General features: G+C 46.2%; 2 protein-coding genes across 22 annotated transcripts in view; both read left to right on the top strand.

The window, feature by feature from the left end:
* Positions 1-2,284, top strand: part of DEPDC5 (DEP domain containing 5, GATOR1 subcomplex subunit) — a 46,221-nt gene extending 43,937 nt beyond the window's left edge. For all 19 annotated transcript variants that reach the window (XR_003993835.1, XM_030502005.1, XM_030502004.1 and 16 more), the window contains 2 exons: positions 549-631; positions 1,493-2,284. Coding sequence is in view for 18 of the 19 variants with exons in the window: in XM_030502005.1 (XP_030357865.1) it covers positions 549-631; positions 1,493-1,788 (379 nt within the window). In the remaining variant the exon portion in view is untranslated. The remainder of the gene's footprint in view (positions 1-548; positions 632-1,492) is intronic.
* Positions 2,285-3,082: 798 nt separating this feature from the next.
* Positions 3,083-15,567, top strand: ANHX (anomalous homeobox). Of its 3 annotated transcripts, XR_003993831.1 has the most exons (9): positions 3,083-4,088; positions 4,733-4,857; positions 5,055-5,178; positions 6,504-6,693; positions 7,173-7,305; positions 7,588-7,889; positions 12,174-12,261; positions 14,142-14,599; positions 14,897-15,567. XR_003993831.1 is itself a non-coding variant. In XM_030501997.1 (8 exons), exons 1-8 carry the CDS (start codon positions 3,840-3,842, stop codon positions 14,170-14,172), a joined length of 1,242 nt encoding a protein of 413 aa, XP_030357857.1. In that variant the 5' UTR covers positions 3,083-3,839; the 3' UTR covers positions 14,173-15,567. The 3 variants fall into 3 exon arrangements, 2 of the variants coding, with proteins under 2 accessions (XP_030357857.1, XP_030357858.1); XM_030501997.1 differs by having other exon boundaries at positions 14,142-15,567; XM_030501998.1 differs by having other exon boundaries at positions 4,011-4,088; positions 4,679-4,857; positions 14,142-15,567.
* The last annotated feature ends 1,584 nt before the right edge of the window (positions 15,568-17,151 follow it).

Below are 17,151 nucleotides of genomic sequence, written 5' to 3'. Positions count from 1 at the left end.
CTTGGAAATAAGCTTTCATTAGCTCAGAAAGCAGGAGAGGAACAGGTATTCTACAAACAGCAAAGAACTGTCAGGTGAGCTGCTTGAAGTTCTGCGTGGAATATTGCCCAGCACGAAAAAAAATGATGTTACAGCTTGAAACATACCCAAGGAATGTCTGTCTTGACTATCGCTGTTCCTCATCCGTGTGCAGCTGCCCCGTTTTGTCAGAGGAGGCTGCTCAGTGCCCTCCCAGAGTGAGCTACTGGTGCTCTTGCTTCCAGCACGAGTTAGGGCAGAGGTCAGCGTGGAGTACCAGGCTTTCACACGGTGCCTAGCAGGGTGGAGGGTATTTGGAGCAGCTCAGCTCTCTTCATCCCTTCTCCCTTTGCCTTCAGGCCATAAGAAAAGGGAGCGCTTGTGGCAGGGAAGTTTGACCCTACCTTGGGCTGAAGGAATCCTAGCTGGAGTGGCTCTTTTACATATTTATTTATTTATAAATATAATTTTTTGTTTTGGTGGTTTTGTATTTATTTTTTTTTTTTATTCTCCTGGTGTTTGTTCTGCAGATTCGGATTTGTGCAAGATAAATACTCGGCCTCTGCATTCAACTTCCCAGCTGAGAACAAGCCCCAGTATATCCATGTCACAGGTGAGCAATATTTGGGAATCAATGGGGCAAGGAGAAGGCTATTATAAACAGAAGAACCATTTTACATGCAGTTTGTGGTTTGTGCCAGTGATTTGGTCCTCATTATGTCCCTGGTCACATGACAAGTAGGTGTATCAGCCAAACCAAACCAGAGGCAATATGGAAAGTGCAAGGTATTGCTGCTAATCAATGGCATTGGTTTGAGATCTTGCTTTATAGTGTTTCTGAAACATTTCTTTCCAGGAGATGGAAAAGTAAAAAAATGAGGCAAAGCTTATTCCAAGTGCAGTGTAAATAAATGTGTGTCTAGAAGCTGGAAGGAGGGAAAGGTGTTGGGACAAGTCAGTGCTCTGTTCTCATGCTTAAGGTCAGTTGTAGATGCATCTCTACTTATATATACTGTGTGGGAGATAGAGAAGGCATTTGCTTTCATTATTATTCTTCATAAATGTTGATCTATCAGCACTTCTAACTAAGCCCCATGCATGGCATATTACAGTAAAACAACAGTGTTTTCAGAGGGGTTGCTGAGGCATGAAAGCAATGATGGGAAGAGAACTTTTGGAAAATTACAGGAGAGATGGAAATTGATGTAAAATTAGAAAATGGATTGGAGCCTGCATCTTTACTTCATTCCCTTCTACCAGGAGAAAGGCAAGACTAAGTGCGCTCTCTCTGTGTTGTAATTTGCAGGAAGAAATAGCAGTAAAAGCAAAGGAGGAAAAGCGTATCCCATTTTCTCTTGCTAAGAGGCAATTAAATGACACTCAGTCCAATCTCCTTTCCAGAATTTAATGAGTAAACTACAAGGTGTAGGGACTTAGTTTGGCTTAAGAGTAAAGTCCTGTCTGTTTCCCCCAGGGACAGTGTTTTTGCAGCTCCCATATTCCAAGCGGAAGTTTTCTTGTGGGCAGCAGCGGCGCCGGCGCAACTCCACGAGCTCCACCAACCAGAACATGTTTTGCGAGGAGCGCATTGGCTACAACTGGGCCTACAACACCATGCTGACGAAAACGTGGCGCTCCAGTGCCACCGGGGATGAGAAGTTTGCTGACCGGTTGCTGAAAGACTTTACAGACTTCTGCTGGAACAAAGACAGCCGGCTTGTTCTCTTCTGGACTGATTGCCTAGATAAGATGCATGCAAGTGCTCCATGAAATAGGGTTGTATCTCTTAGGGAGACAGCTAGAAGTTTTACCTTGTGGCAAGGAAGTAGAGGTGAAGGATGACTGGAAAGGAGCCTCTCTGTTAGACTCATCTTAAGGCTCCAAGAGGACCTGATCAATATTGCTGTTGATATTCAACAGAATTTGATTAAGCCCTTGGAAAAAGAATCTGAGCTGTTGGCTTGCCAATATCTATCATCTGACCTCAGCTTGGTTTCAAGTAGCTGCAGTCCTTGATTGCCAAAATTTCTGTTAGAGCAGAGGTAAAGGAGGGAGAGTGCAAATGGTTTTCAAGGGCACTCAGATTCAGCACAGGGTGATGGTAGCAGCTTACCGTCGTTGAAAGTGATTGGTATCTGATGTGCCTGGCAGCAGCCTGCCTCTTTGCCTTTTGAGGTGTACCTGATTGTGTGAATATGTAAGATAAAATGTGAGAGACACTTGTTAAATTTCATACATGTAAATAAGTAAAAACGCAGAAAATCAAGTGACCTGATGTTTGGTTTTTTTTAATCTGCAGACAGAAATACAAAATCAGGGAGTAAAGGAGAATAATTGCCAAAAGGAAATACTGCTGGTTATATCCAGCATGATAATGGAATGCTCAAAGTTCAGCAGTATCCAGGACTTTCTGCTTCCAGCTGTGGATCTAGAACAGCGTATGTAGCCTTTGTCTTTGCAGAGCAAGGTCATATATGGCATGTGGACTTGGCACGAGCTGGTTACTGAAGGGCTAAGTTTACTGTGGGGTAAGGGTGGTTTCGCACCCAGCACCCGGTAGCTGTGCATGGGGGCAGTTTACTGGCTCTGAGATCCTCACTGTTGTTACCTGTCCTCACTAAGCTGAGGTCAGCAGAGGGCTGACATACAGTAGTGTTTGGACCTGATGGAAGGACAAATCGTAGCTGCTTCAGTTTTATCCCCTAAACTGAGCCTGGGTGACTGCCCTGCTGTTAGGCAGCACCCTCCTGGAGAAGGTGGTTACCAGTGCATGTCTGATCGCCATTAGCACCTTAACACTTACTCTCTACTACAAAAACCCTTTGCTGCCCTCTCTGTGCCGTTGTGCGGTGCAGGTGGCCGTGCCCGCAGCAGCGTGTGGAGCGGCCGGACGGGGCGGGGGCAGCTCCGCACCACCCGCTGGGCAGCGGCGCCCAAGGTGAGGGCCAGGCGGGGCTGGGCTGGGTCCCGCGGGGCGGGAAAAGGGAGGGAGGCGGGGGGAGGCCCACCCGCGCCCCGCTGCTCTCCGCCCGGCACCGGCGGACAGGGACCTGGACCGGGACCTGGACCGAGCGGTCTCTGGCGCGGCCGCTGCCTCGGGACGGGACAGAACGGGACGGGGCTGCCGGAGTGAAACCCGCTCCTCAACTCGCAGGTATTTAACAGCTTTTCCTCCTTTCGTCCACCGGGGCTGGAGCGGTCCAGGGGTGGGCAGTGCCCGAGGGAACCCGCCGGGCACGGGCATCCTTTCCCCGGGGCGAACGCCAGCTCCGGCGACCATTGGAGTCACACTTTGCTGGAAGTGCCGCCTGCCCCTGTCCCATGCCATTTTGGAGGAAAAACCTCATTAATTTCAATTGAGTGTCTCTAGACGTTGTGTTCTGGCAGTTTTTAACCTGTTCCGGTGGTGAGCTGGGTATGGAGGTTCGGGCTCTGAGCGGGGTGGGCAGTGCTGGCACTTCTGCAGCACCCCCGTTGTTCCCAGCCGCTCACAGACTCAAGTGGGAACGACTGGGGCCAGCCCCGTGTGCAGTTCCTCCTTCAGCCACCGAGTTTTGGGGCGAGTTCGAGGTGTCTTCTTGAGCTCAGTTTTTTCAGCCACAAACCTGGTGTGGCTTTAGCCTTTCAGGGCTGCATTAGGCCTAGTTGTAAGTGTTTTGAGATCCTCAGACTGCTTTTAACAGCACAGTGAATTTCTCTTAAAAAAAAAAAAAAAAAAAAAAAAATGCAAGCATACCATAGAAGCTAAAAATAGGAGATAATAGTTTTTATCTAACCACAACTGTGCATTGTATAGAAAACTCTTCAAACAGGACATAAGGATGAAGCGGTTCATGGCCATGTTAAACAGGAATAAAAACAAGGATCCCCCACCTGCGAAGCTGCTGGATCTAGCAGGACAGCTTTGCCAGGATCTCCAGAGCTCATTTCCTCGTCTGGAGAAGCTGGTTGGGGCCATGATGGGATGCAAACACAAGATGTATTTTCTCACTAACATCCACGTTGTCCAAGCTTGCGTGTTTGTTCATATCCATAAAGGGCAGCATGACACAGCCTGCAGACTGCTGGAGGTAGGGATGTGTTCTTTGTTTCTTCATGCAGACAAAAGCAGTATTAGAAAAACAGCAGTTAGAGCTGTTAGCGCAGAGGTATCCAAACTGCAGGACATGGAGTGTTTCCAGCTGGCGTTCAGCAGTGGAAGGTGATATGTGTGCATTGGTTGACCTGAAGTGCAGGATAAAGACTTTGCTACAGGCAGTTCCTATTAATCAGCCAAGGGGCAGAAGGTAATTGGGTGATTATGGGGTTGGCTGTAGTTTGTGAAAGCAGGATTTTTGTTCTCTAGTGTGATGGTTCTTTTGAGTTTTTCACAAATTTAGGGCTCAGGATGTAAAACCCTTGGGGAGGCCAGGTCTAGAGGGCTTGCAGGATGGGAAGATATGAGGAAGGCTGGATGGTACCACTCAAGGGGAGGAATTTTGGCCTCTAGATCTGATAATGTAGCCCTTTTCACCAGGGAAAAAGAAGGAATTAGGCAACTCCTTGTGTACGTTAGAGGAAAGTACAGGGAGCCATATACTTGGATAATGCTACCAGCTTTGTCAAGCTAGTAGGAATCTCTGAGTAAGTTTCTGGCTGTTGACGGGTTTCTCCTTTATAGGAAGCCTGACTGACTACCTGGAGAGAATTTGCTTACATACTGTTTTGGTTTTAGTATAGCAAGGCAGAACAGAAAGAGAAGCTGGTGCAACTTTGGCATGAGATTCACTACCGGAGGGTTATGGAACAACACCACACGGATTTTCTGACACCGCTGCAGAAGTTCCGTTGCAGGAAGAGGTACCATGGTGTGGGGCAACTGATTTGTTTTTCTCTGCTGTATCTGGCAGATGCAGTGGGTAGAGATGCAGAGGCTGGTTTTGCATCTCAGGATGCTGCTTCTCAGAGCTAGGTGGTTCTTGACGTTTTGACCACTTATGGCAATGTGAATGACACTTTTGGGGTCATTTTTTAATCCTGTTTTCTCCTGTGTACAGGAATCCTCCACCTATTTCCCTTTGTCCTGAAGGTTTGAAGAATCGAAACTATTCGGATGAAGTGCGCCAGCAACTGCACAGGTTTGCTGCAGAGGTGACGACAAATCCAAACAAGAAACAGCGGGTAGGGATATGCTACTTCCAACCAAGTCTCCTTGTCACAGAGAAGCAGAACTCTGTGATCAGGGGTCTATAACTGATTTCATTCTAAATTCTTGTTTTCTAAACCTCAGTGAGGCTGGGATTCCCCAGACTTAATCTTTTCCTGAAGGTTTCCTTAAAAGAATCATTGGGTTCATGCTAAGTAATCTCACTTGCTTTGGACAAAAAGATCAGGGGAAATTAAGTTCCTCACTGAGCTTCTAACAGTTCTAATTTGGTAGTGGTTCAGCATAGGCAGCAAAACAACCATCACTCAGAAGAGCTATATTAGAGTGATAAATAGTTCTAACTTGAGTAATACCCTGTATTAAATTGCTTTTTGCTTACCAGAATATATTTTATACTGCCTTATCACATTAAATTCACAGAATTTGAAAAGATGATAGGCTGTGTTCATGTCTGCATCTGTCTTCCTTATTTGAACAAGGATAAATCTGTAATGGAAGTGACATGAATTAATTCAGTAATCCTTGTTGATTACTACCTCGCAAGGTGAAGGCTTCAGACTGTGAAGTCTGTCTCTGTGGTGCTCAGTTTTTCCAGCACCTTTCTCACATACGGCAGGATGGCTTGGTGAATAGTTCTGCAGCGTGAAGTTGGTTTATTTCTTACCCTTTTCACAAAGCAGCAACAACTTCCAAATTTTCATTAAAACCCCCCCCCACAATCTGAATTGGGAGCATAATGAGGTTGCATAGTTAGGTCCTAAAAGGTCAGGATACAATGATCACTTATGCATTAATTTCTCAATACGTTCTTCGCTTATGTGATCTCATTCTTTAACAGTTTAATACAGCAGAAATTTTTCTGTGAACGTGATACAGATGTTTATGCTGCTTACAGTTTGTGAAAACTATGTAATGTGGTAAATGCATTAGTGTTCATCCTATTAGTGTCATGTTAGTGATGTGAAGCTGTCATTCTGTGGGAAGAGCTTGCTTTGGTCAGGTTTTCCATTTAAATATGGCACTGTAAAATAGCAGTATATAGGGTTGTTTTGGTTGTATGGGGGTTTTTGGGGGTTTTTTTTTGTTTGGTTTTGGTTTTTGGGTTTTTTTAGCAAATTGAGTAGGGGGGTAGGGGGGAATGTGTGTATTCCAACAACTCTTTTGAGTTTACAAATCAGTCTCCTCAATGGGATCCACTTGTCAGAGATCTAGTGAACAAATGTCTCTGGGTTTGAAAGCTCTTTTGCTCTGTTGCTTTTGGAACGAAAAAAAAGCGCCTGATTATTTGGATGTGGTTTATTCTTTTTCCATTGATCTCTCCCTACACATGGGTTTGCAGGAGGGGCTAGCTCGGGACATGAACCTGCAGCCAACTCAGGTCTACAATTGGTTTGCAAATTACCGACGGCGCCAAAAATCCTGCCTCCCTCGTATGGAAAAGCAAAACAACTTGTGTCCTGGGAGGGCTCTGGCTTATCACACAGAGCAGCAGCAGGATAGAGGATTCTACTACGCTCCACAAACTGCAGGTTTGTTTCTTCCTAATGGGCTTAGGATGTCATCCAGAAAGCTGAAAACTAATTTTAAATTCCCTCAGGAAAGGAAGGATATTCCTTCTCCAGAACAGCATCTATATGCTGATGGATCAAGTGGACATGGAAGAGCTCTCCTTCAGTGGAGTGCCTCATTGTTTGTCTAGAGGCTGTCACTCCATAGAAGGAGCAAACATTGACAAGGCATGTGCAAGGACAGGCTAATGGAGATGCCCACCTCAGAAGGGGCGCTGAAAGCAAATACCTGCAAGGCAGCAGGTTTTAGCTCTCAGATCCTGGGATCAGGGCTGTAGTCCAGTAAAACCCAGTACTGCCATGCTCCTTCACAGAATCTTGACCAAATGTCAGTCAGGGAGTATAAGAGGGTCTTACTGCATTTGGCAAATTAGAATTGTTTCATTGCTTTTTGGAGTAATTATTAGTGTTCCTTCACCTGCCTGGCCTGCACCTTTCAGATGGATCTTATGCAGGCATCGGCTCTGAGCAAATGGAGATAACTGTCATGCCCTGTCACCCAGGGTGGGACCAGTCAGCTGCAGATCTGGATAAGCCTCCTGAGGGAACATATTTAAAGATGCTGGAATCCAGGTGATGTATGAAAAAGTCTTTACAGTGACAGTTCAGAGATGAAGCAACCTTTAAAGTTGTTCGTGGAACTGACTTTCATGTCAGTGCCCAGGAGACATAACTCAGGAGTCTTGACTCCATATATGGGGAATGGTCCATGCCCAGCATCAGGCAGTCGGAGCATCTAGCAGTTAACTTCCCAGCTATCAAGGGCAGGATTCAAAGGTTTAGCTGGTGGGTCCCCCTCTTTGCAAAGCTAATTTAGCTAATTGTTTGGCTAATTTATTTTCTCCACCATTACAGCTTTATTCAGAGCAATGAGCTGCATGAAGCAAGGACAAACAAGGCTTTCTTGACCACTCACAGCACTGAACAACCTGTATCATTTTGCCCTGAGGCTATGCTGGAACCAGGAACCAGCTTTAACCCTGCCGTCCTGCAGGCCGGAGAAGCAGCAAGCAGTACTGATGCCAGCCCCCAGCTGGGTAACTTTGTCCTGTGCCCCTGTGGGTCCCTTGCCTTCCCAGATGAACGGCTGGCCATGTGGCAGGCCCCTTGCAGCACCAGAGGAGTCTCTGGCTCTATGTGGACCCCAAGTATAGAAGGTTAGTAAAATTGCACCCGGATCACTGACCTTAAGAGTTTTCAAGCTTCTCTTTGCTGTAAACACTCTTGCTCACTTATGTGGCTTTCCAGTGTCATAACAAATGGGAGCAGGGCTTATTTGAGCTCTGCAATTCTGTTCCCGTAGTATCTGTGAGAAAGCCTGTTGGTTTAAGGTGTTGAAACAGACATTCTTACCTACCCTTTTGCTTAAACTGGAACTGCTTCCTTAAGATAGTATTTTCCCAGCAAGGTGGATTCCTTTTAGCATTTCCATTGTAAGAATCCCTTCAGGTGTTTGCTCACCTTGTCAGGTTGGAAGCTTCTGGGTTTTTTAATCCCTGTCATTCTCAAGAGATTGCCTGAGCAGAGGCTGGGAACTTCTTCACTGTGACATAGTGCACATCTTCAGCAACACATTCTCACTTCCCTTTCTCCTTCCTCTTTCTCTCTCCCTGTTTCCTTCCCATCTTGGTCTTGTTCAGCATTCCCACCATCTCTTTTCTTCTCCTTGTTTTCAACAATAGCCTTGGCAGGATATGTAAGTGATGTCCACCTGCTTTTGCTGTAGGTCTACAGAACAAAAAACGCTGTGACTGCTATTCACCCAGCCCTTGTAAATGCAGAGCAAGGAGAGGAGGAACAGAGGGGTCAGAGGTTGGGGTTATGTTTTCTGTAACTGTCTTTAATGTGAACATTTATTTCAGCAGGTATCAGAGCTCCCTTGAGCAGAGTCCCTCAAGGTGGCTGTATTGACACCAGTTCAGGAAGAATCATTCAGCAGTCAGATTTAGAGGTTGAAAGCTTCATCCTTAGGGAAGGACAGCTAGGGACCCTGGAGTCTGTTCTTCCCCACAGGTAAAGGGAATGGAAAGCACAGGGCTTCTTACAGGCAGGAGTGACAATGATGCTGTGGGATTAGCCTTGTCCTCATCCCCCTGTTGAAGAGGGTTGTAGAAAGAGTGTGGTGATGCATCTCGTTTCAGGGGCTTGGCTCTCCTTGTGTCCATCATGTTTTGCAGATATTTTGAGCTGTGCACCGGAAATGGGAAATGCTGTATAAGTGTATATGTGGCTTATGGTGGTGGCACAAAGGAGATTTGGGACCAGCCTCATCAGAAAAGATACGAACCCCTCTCTTTAAAGCAGGTTTAGCTTCTAAACTGTTTGCCTGTTTTTCTTTTTGGCAGAAAATCATAAGCTATAGTGAGAGCTGATTCTGTGGGCTGGGTTGGTAGGGCCCATACTTAATCCTAAAATAGTGTTTGTAGCTTCATAACCTCATGACAAGATTATTCCATAGTGCAGGCTTTCCAAATTGGAAGACAGAAAGACAGGCACTATTCTGTCTTTCTGTTTTCCACCTGTAATAAATGTTTCAGACTGCAGGTTTTCTCTGGGACTTGAGATAAATTCAGAGGATGCAAAACAACAGCAATCCATGCCACCTTCCATATGTTACACAACCCCCATAATGTTACATAAAAATAAACACTGCCAAACAGACATGATAAGGTTCCTTTAGTTTACTGATCTGAAAGACAGAGCAGGAGCAGCAGCTCCATTTCATAACCCTTCTGCCTTGACACTGTCCAGCATTTGTGCTAGCATGACACTGTCAGTAATATGTCAGAGAGGTAGGTAGAAGCGGTTTTATTCCCACTTTAGAGATGAGGAAGCAGAGGCATGGAGAGGTTTTGTGGCTTGTCAAGCAACCAGGGAAGGCAGTGATTCACTGCAGATAAAGATCAGTGGGGTTTTGCCTCCCAGTTCCCTGCTGAAATAATTTCTGCAGTTTACCTCTGTTTCCCAGCTGGCTTGGTGCTCATGTTCATGTCAGACTCCTCACTCTGAATTGACAATCCAGGTCAGGGCATTGTAAACCCACCTCAGTACGTGTTCTAGGATTTGCAGTTTCAAACAGTGGCTAAAGATCATGAAAGACCAGTGAGGCTTGCTGGCAATATTCTGGCTGGATTTAAAATTGCATGTTCTGACTCTAGAGTGAGCTCATGTTTATTTTTAAAATATGTTCCACCAGCAGAAGAAATCTATGGTGAATGTCTCCTTGTTGGGTTATGTCAGTTGTGCCAGGAATCTACACACCCTTTATCGTATTCCTGTCAGGGGCAGGACTTGCTGCTTCGTTGACACCTTCTGGTGAGGATATAGTTATTTGAACTCTTATTCGTAAACCCTGTTTAGTGGCCTGGTCCAGCTACCCCCAAAACCTTGAACTCCCCCAAACACCGTGACTGCTATGGAACATTGATCTCTTTGGAAATGAGTGATGCCTAGGCTGCAGTTTCATCTAGGCCCTTTTGTAATTTCTCTTCAGAGAGCCAGGAGACCTCACGTGGGCAATCTTAGGTAAGATGAAGGCTCAGTGAATGGCAGTGAATAAGGATCACCTCTGTTATCAGGCAGAGCCCTCTAACAGAGTTACTGATGAGAGAGAAGTATTGTGTCACCAGAGTCCTCTTTAGCAATAATGTAAGGAGGATCACTCATCTGGGGACTCATGAATGAGTCAACACCTTAAACTGTAATGCAAGTGAGTGTTGCTATCCTGGAAAGACAGAGCAGTGAAGTTACCCCTGCTTTACAGACAAGAGTAAAGCACAGAAAAGGAAATTATTTAGCCAAGGTCATCCATCTGGAGTGGACTCAGTGTTATGCTCTCACTGCCTTGCCAACACCTCTGTCTTCCTGCTTTCTAAGTGCAGGCGTAGAGCTATAAGTCAGCACAAGGACCCTTAATCTGCCTGTCTCATTTTTAAAGGTGCTCACCTGAGAAGGACTTGGCCTGAAAGCTTATTAGAACAATTCCTGTTGATTTCTTTCACAGGCTTTTTACAGTCGGTCCTATGCACTTGGGCTATATCCAAGCCTCTTATAATCTACAGGGCTGTGAGGTGGGAGTGTGAGGGGGAACCAGGCTGGAAACTGACTGTTTCCATCTGCTCCTGCTGCCTGACAGGAGAGTCTGATCCAGCAAGCGAACTGGAAGTCCCTGTGGAACATCAAACAGATGCTTGCCTTTACAGATAGTGGTGCTGTATCCTCTTCACTCCTTGAGTTGGGACAGGTGGAATGTAGTCCAGCTAATGATTCATGCAGAATATAACTCTCTCATACCTCCCATTTCAAACAGAAAAGCACACTGAACTCTATGGAGCAAGACAGACCGCATTTATGAGCCAGCATATTGATTTAGAAAATCAGTGCTGAGATGCTCATTGCAGCTTACTGCTTCTGCCTGCATTTTTGGGATTCCAGCTCAGAGTGCTAGGAATCCTACTGCTGTTAGGCTCTGGATAACCCAGCACACCGACACTGGCAGGCAGCAAGTTCAAAAAGCATAAAAGGAGGCTACTTTTTGGCATGTTGCATAATTAAATCACAGAACTTGTTGCTAAGGGCATTGTGTATGTCAGTGTAAGTGGGCTATGAAAAAAGATGAGACAGATTCTTGGGGGGGGGGGGGGAGGGCAAGGGGTTGAGTCCACTTGTCGTTAGTAAATGGAATTGCCTAAATGCAGCCTCCAGCAGAGGAGTCCCAAGACTGGTTGCTGGAACCTGGAGTACATTCCAAGGAATGGCAACTTGACACCTTGTTTCTTCTGCTTTTTCTCTATGCTCTATTGGTTGGCACCTTTTGGTCTAAGCCTGTATGGCCTTTCATATCCTGGGCTATCCCTGGGAGCGGCAGGGGCAGTGCTGCTGGAATTATAGATTCTTTTGAGTTGGTGATGAAGGGAGAGAGCATCCCGTTGTCAACTACCCAGTGTCTCCCACCTGACCCAGTGCCCGCAGACTGTGACCTCTTCTGAGAGGTTGGCAAGGCCCCCAGGGGAGGTGTGGATGGGGAAGCCATGTCCCCAGACTGGCAGCCTTGAAAAGCTGTTGTAGAATCGTAGCCAATGTTGTGGCTGTGTCTAAAGCCACATGTTTATCTGTTTTGACTCGTAAGATCTGTGTTTTTGAAATATGTTTCAGGAGAGAGATGTTTTGGTAGACATCTCCTTGTTTATGGAGTGTTCTGGGAGCATAAGGAAAGTCATTCCTGTATACTGCTCCTGGTCAGGCTAGTCTTCTCAGTGCAGAATCTCTACTTTCAGGCTGTAACAATTTTGAGAAATGGAGCAGTTTTATAGACAGTTTAATAGAACTTTGTTGAATGAATCGTCTTGCCAGCAGCCCCCCTGGTCCTGCTGCAAAACATTACAGTAGATGGTGAGTTGAGCATAAATACAAATGCATTTGTATATTGTATTTTCTTGTAGTTACTGTCAGACTGTGTTTGGCAAGCCTCAGTGCCCACCTGTTTCTGCACCCTGCGTGGAAGAAAGCCAAGCCTTGGGACACAGCCAGGTGAGAGAACACACCTAATGTTCAGAGAAAGCTGCTTAGCCCTATACACATTATCCAGTTGTAGCTCTCACACAGGAGATGTGAAATCTCACATCATACTTAGTATCAAATGTGTTTGATCGAAGCATACCTTTTGGAATCCAGAGCAAGATGGGCATTCTCTGAGGTAGCATCCAGCAGATGCTGGAAGGAGACGTGGTTTTGTTGTTTTTTTCCACTTGAATTGCTTATCAGATGCTAATTTTACTAAGTGTGTCATTGAAATGATGGCTAAAGCAGCCTGTACAGATCCAAAGTATCATTTACGTTTTTGAGCAATGGAGGGCTCACCTAGCTCTGTGGAAAGAAGATGACAGGAAGATGGCTGCTTGAGGGCTTCTCTGAGGGGTTTTGCAGAATTTGACTCTGCTCTCAGACCTCTTAAAGTCTTTCATGTAATTTCCATTTCCAAGTCTGTTGTTGATGAGGAAAAGGGATTTTGCCCTGTTCCAAGATGGCTGATAGCAGCGTACAGAGCAGTACATTATAGGACATGATAAATTACTTCCAGGATCTGGATTCAGTCTGCATGCCTTCTTATGGTGATTTTAAGGCAGTAGAGAATAAAAGTTAGAAATCTGGTGCTTTCAAGGGGATGTGAGCACATCTCTGAATTAAAAGTCTTAAAAATAGGACCGAAGAAAGCCCTATCTAAACTGTACCGTGAGCTATTTTTTGGCCTCATGAGCGTTGATCTCCCCGTCAGTTAGCATCCACTTCTGTTTCTCTTGCCTTGTGAGCTGCTGGAGAAAATCTTTTTTAAAAGGATTTTCAAAAGCAGGAGACCATATCTGCTGGCCTCATTACAGGAAGCGGCTGCAGCTCTGAGGGCAGTAACAGAACCTCTTCCGAGCCTTTGAAAGCATCGATATAAAGATCTGTATCTTGGAAAGTGGCCTTTTTACGAGCCATAATGTGAGCCAGATGAGTAGGAAAGCTTTGGGCGTTAATAATGAATGAGCCTTTTCTGAGATTTCCAGAGCATGCAGTCTCTGTGGCTAGTTTTCATCTTGCTACTTTGCATTCCAGCACTGATTTTGCAATGGTATAAAAACATGGCAGTGCCGTATGTGCTGGGGAGCAAGACACCCTGTGATGCCTGCAGATGTTGAAAGGGGACATCTTCAAATCTTTCTAAGTTGAGGAATTCAGAAAAGCAATTTTTGTGTGTTTTAATGTGTGCTGTAGGAAAAGGAAGGGCTTGAGTAGGTAAGTGATTTTACAGCATTCTACAGACTTCCCAGGCACTCTGTGTCTTGCTGAATCAACTTGCTCTGGGCTTGTTGCAGGAATATGCAGGTGTTTGGTTCCTATGTCTGAACCACAGGGGTGCAGATGTACACTTCCTTTGTCCATGCATGACTTGCAATTTGCTTTCATAGGTGATGCATCCCATCAGAGCCAACATGAGAATAAAACAAAACAAGCAAATAAACCAAAGTTAGTTCATTTTGGATACGTTTCTTTCCCTCCCTGAACACAGCTCCCTTGTTCAGGTGATCACTCCCTTAATTATTTCATCCGGGTCTTACCCTCTGTCAGTTACTTGCTTTTATAGGAGCCAGTGTCTTGGGCAAAGGGAAGGGAATTGCTCTTCTCTGAATTACTGAGAGTTGATCTGTGCACTGGTTGTGCTTGTCATTTTTATACCCATCTCCTGTACAGATGGATTACCCTATCTGAACTTAGAGGGGAACAGAGACTTTGTTGCTTCGTGCATGCACCTTGCCACTCACATTCCCTCCCTTCTGCCCAAAGGAGCTCTTCCACCCTGAGCAACGGCATCGCCATCATTAAGGATCATATGTGGTGAAGCTTTGATTCCTTTCTATGTCTTTCAGGTTCTGGAGGATCCAGCTGGCAACCCATTAACCAATGACACGTTCTGGGCAGCGTGGCTGCTCTTTGAATTCTCAGCCAGTGGACGAATGTGACCCGCCTGCAGAGGTGCTCAATGTGGTCTGCACTTCCCTAGGAAACACCCCATCCTTTCCTGGGTGTTCCTTTCCCCATTTTTTTTTTTTTTTTTTGAATGAATGAGGGGTTTGGCATGGAGATGAATAGAGAGTCAGGTAGCAGGATGATGGTCTGTTCTAATGGTTACAAAGTTTGTTACAGTTTGGTTAAGAATTTTGCAAAGGATAGAAGAAACAAAAGGTGCATTGTGGACTGTAGGTTTTGACTAGACTAGTCTGAAGCTGCACTGCAGATGCTAATTATCAAGTTACTGGATCTATGGCAGTTAAATATTTCTACCCATAGCACTGGTCAGATCAGAGTCCTTCATTACATGATGAAGGTAAATGAAGCTCCTGTACTCAGAGTAAAATTTAGTTATATTGCCTGGCAGTGGATATTAGGTAACTTTTTCTTAGGCCTGGAAGATAAAGTATCAGCTTAGTGCTGGTAAAATACTGCTATTTCTCATCCCTGCATTTCTGTGGTACTGCTGGGTGTAACTGCTGGAGTGTTCAATACTCCAGCGTGCCACAGATTACACAAACTGGCAGAATTATCAGTGCTGAAGTCAATGTTCTTGCAGGACTGCAGGAGGGCACACCACTGTTGTCAGTATTTAATACTACCTGTAGCTCAGATTGCCCAGGAAAGAAAGATGAATGGAGGAGGTAGGAGCTGCTGAACTCTCTTGATCCATTGTCAGTCTCCAGAGAGCTGGATGGATGCAAACTGCCGGGGCTGTTGTGTGACCCTCAGGTGGCCTCTGGCACAAGGCAGCGGCCAGCGAGCACATCCTGTTCAGACGACGGCCCTGCAAAGCAGCGTGAGTTGTGCAGACTCAAGTTTCCTACACACTGGAGTAAGTGTGGGGCTAATGCTGTGTAGGCTGGAGCCTGCTTACTCCGCGGGGGTGAGCTGTTCAACTGCAGCTCTCCCAGGGAGCGCATGCCACTGTTCCTGTTTCCCAGCACTTTTCCTTACTTAACCCAGCCTCAAGGCTGCATGTTACATTCCTTCACCTCACGTTGCTCACGGAGCAGGAGCCCTGTTTTCCTTTCTTTCTCTTAGAGGCTACAAAGCAGAATTGTGTATAAGAGCATTAGGACACGAAGCAGCACAGCAGACCCTTGATGCAGTTTAAAACTAATGCTGCAAGTCACTGGGCTGTCTTTGGGGTGTTTTCCCTAAGTGTTACTGCTGGGTTTTAAATCTGTAGCGGAAAAGGGGTAATCTTTGCTGAAACTCCAGCCCTGAGATACACAAAGTAGATGCCTCCAGTACCTGTTGTAATAAAGTTAGCAAATAAAGGTTTTGAATGACTGTTTCTCCAGGCTGCGTTTTTCAAGGTGTAAGGGTGTGAAGCGGTAATTCACGCACGGTATTTTAACTATGTATTAAAACCCCAGCACCAGCTGCCTGCGGTACACTTGGCTGTTTTGAGTCCCTGACGCTTCCTTTGCTCTGGTGGATCTCACTCACAATGCCATTTTCTTGCTGTCAGAGGGGTTGTGTTCGGAACACTGGTGCTTGGAAGGGTCATTATGCACACGTTTACGTTTATTTCCTTCAACAATGCGGCCTCGGGTGAACCCACCCTGGTGCACGGGGCCGGCTGACCGCGGGGGCCGCTCCCCGCTGCGGAGCCACCGCTCGGCTCCGGCCGGCGACTACGCGCTTCCCGCCGCCATGGCTGCCTCGCGCTGCCTGCCTGCTTCCTCCCCATTGGTCCGCCGCCCCCGCCGCGGCGATAGCAACAGCGACAAATATATCCTGCCGCCCGCTGATTGGCTGCCGCCTCCGGTCGAGCCATAGCAACAGCGGCGCGGGAGCGCGGTGCCTCAGAGGGTGACCGTTGGCGGCCGCCCGCGCGAGGCGGGGAGGGGCCGCGAGCGCGCCTCGCCTGAGGGAGCGCCGGGGCTGAGCTGACAGGGAGCGCGGTAATCCTTAAGCCGCGGAGCCAGCCGTGCCCGGCGCTCCTCCTGCCGCTGCCGACCGCAGGCGAAAGGTACCACAACCCCAGCTACGCCGTGTGACGCCCGTTTACCGGGCGATTGCACCGTGGTGGGCGAGAGTTGCGTCTACTCTGCGGCCCGGAGTGCAAGGAGAACAAGACGCTGTCATGCGCCAAGTGAAGCAGCTTTCATGTAGAAGTAGCAGCCCCCCAGCAAAATTCACCCAGGATCTTGATAGATTTTTGTGTGAGATCCCCAAAAAAGGTACTTCATTTTTCATCCCTAATGATGTGACATATCACTCCGATTACTGTGATTTAGCTGGTCACTGCTATGTAATAACGTGGAGTACATTTCCCTGCCGTTAAGGATTGATCTGTTGGAGTAAAGAGGAATTACGCCTCTCTTGAGATGTACTTTTAGTTTCTTTCAAATACTCAGTGCTGTTCACTGACAGGGAAGATGATAAAAGATGAGATCAACACAAACTGTATAGAAATTTTAGGTGGCCAACCTTCAAAATTAACCATTATTTTCTAAGAAAACAACCCACGCTAGGGAATGCAGGTATTTGGTTTTGGAGATAACTGACCCTTGTTCTGTGGCTTAACAACACCTGAAATCCTAAGGCTTTGTGTTTTGTGTGGGTTTTTTTTTTCAATAGTTCAAGAACACACTTGTGACCTCTTACTTGAAAAGAAGAGGCTCAATTCGCCAGAATTCCTAAGGAGTGCTAGATTGACAAGTTTCTTTCCCAAACTTAAATCTGAAAAAGGCTTTGCACCTAAGGCAGAGTTAAAGCTTTTTCTTTTATACATAATGAATTTAATTTCTGAATTTGGCACAGTTGTTCTCTGGAGGACAGTTGAATTTTCTAGGTCATTTCCCAGATGAAATAACTTACTACTTTTCTGGAAATTTATGTTAGGTGATTCAACGT

Source organism: Strigops habroptila, chromosome 11, assembly GCF_004027225.2.
Source record: "Strigops habroptila isolate Jane chromosome 11, bStrHab1.2.pri, whole genome shotgun sequence".
Classification (NCBI taxonomy): Eukaryota; Metazoa; Chordata; class Aves; order Psittaciformes; family Psittacidae; genus Strigops; species Strigops habroptila.
Note: the sequence above shows the minus strand (reverse complement) of the source record. Positions and strands in the feature narration are given on the sequence as shown.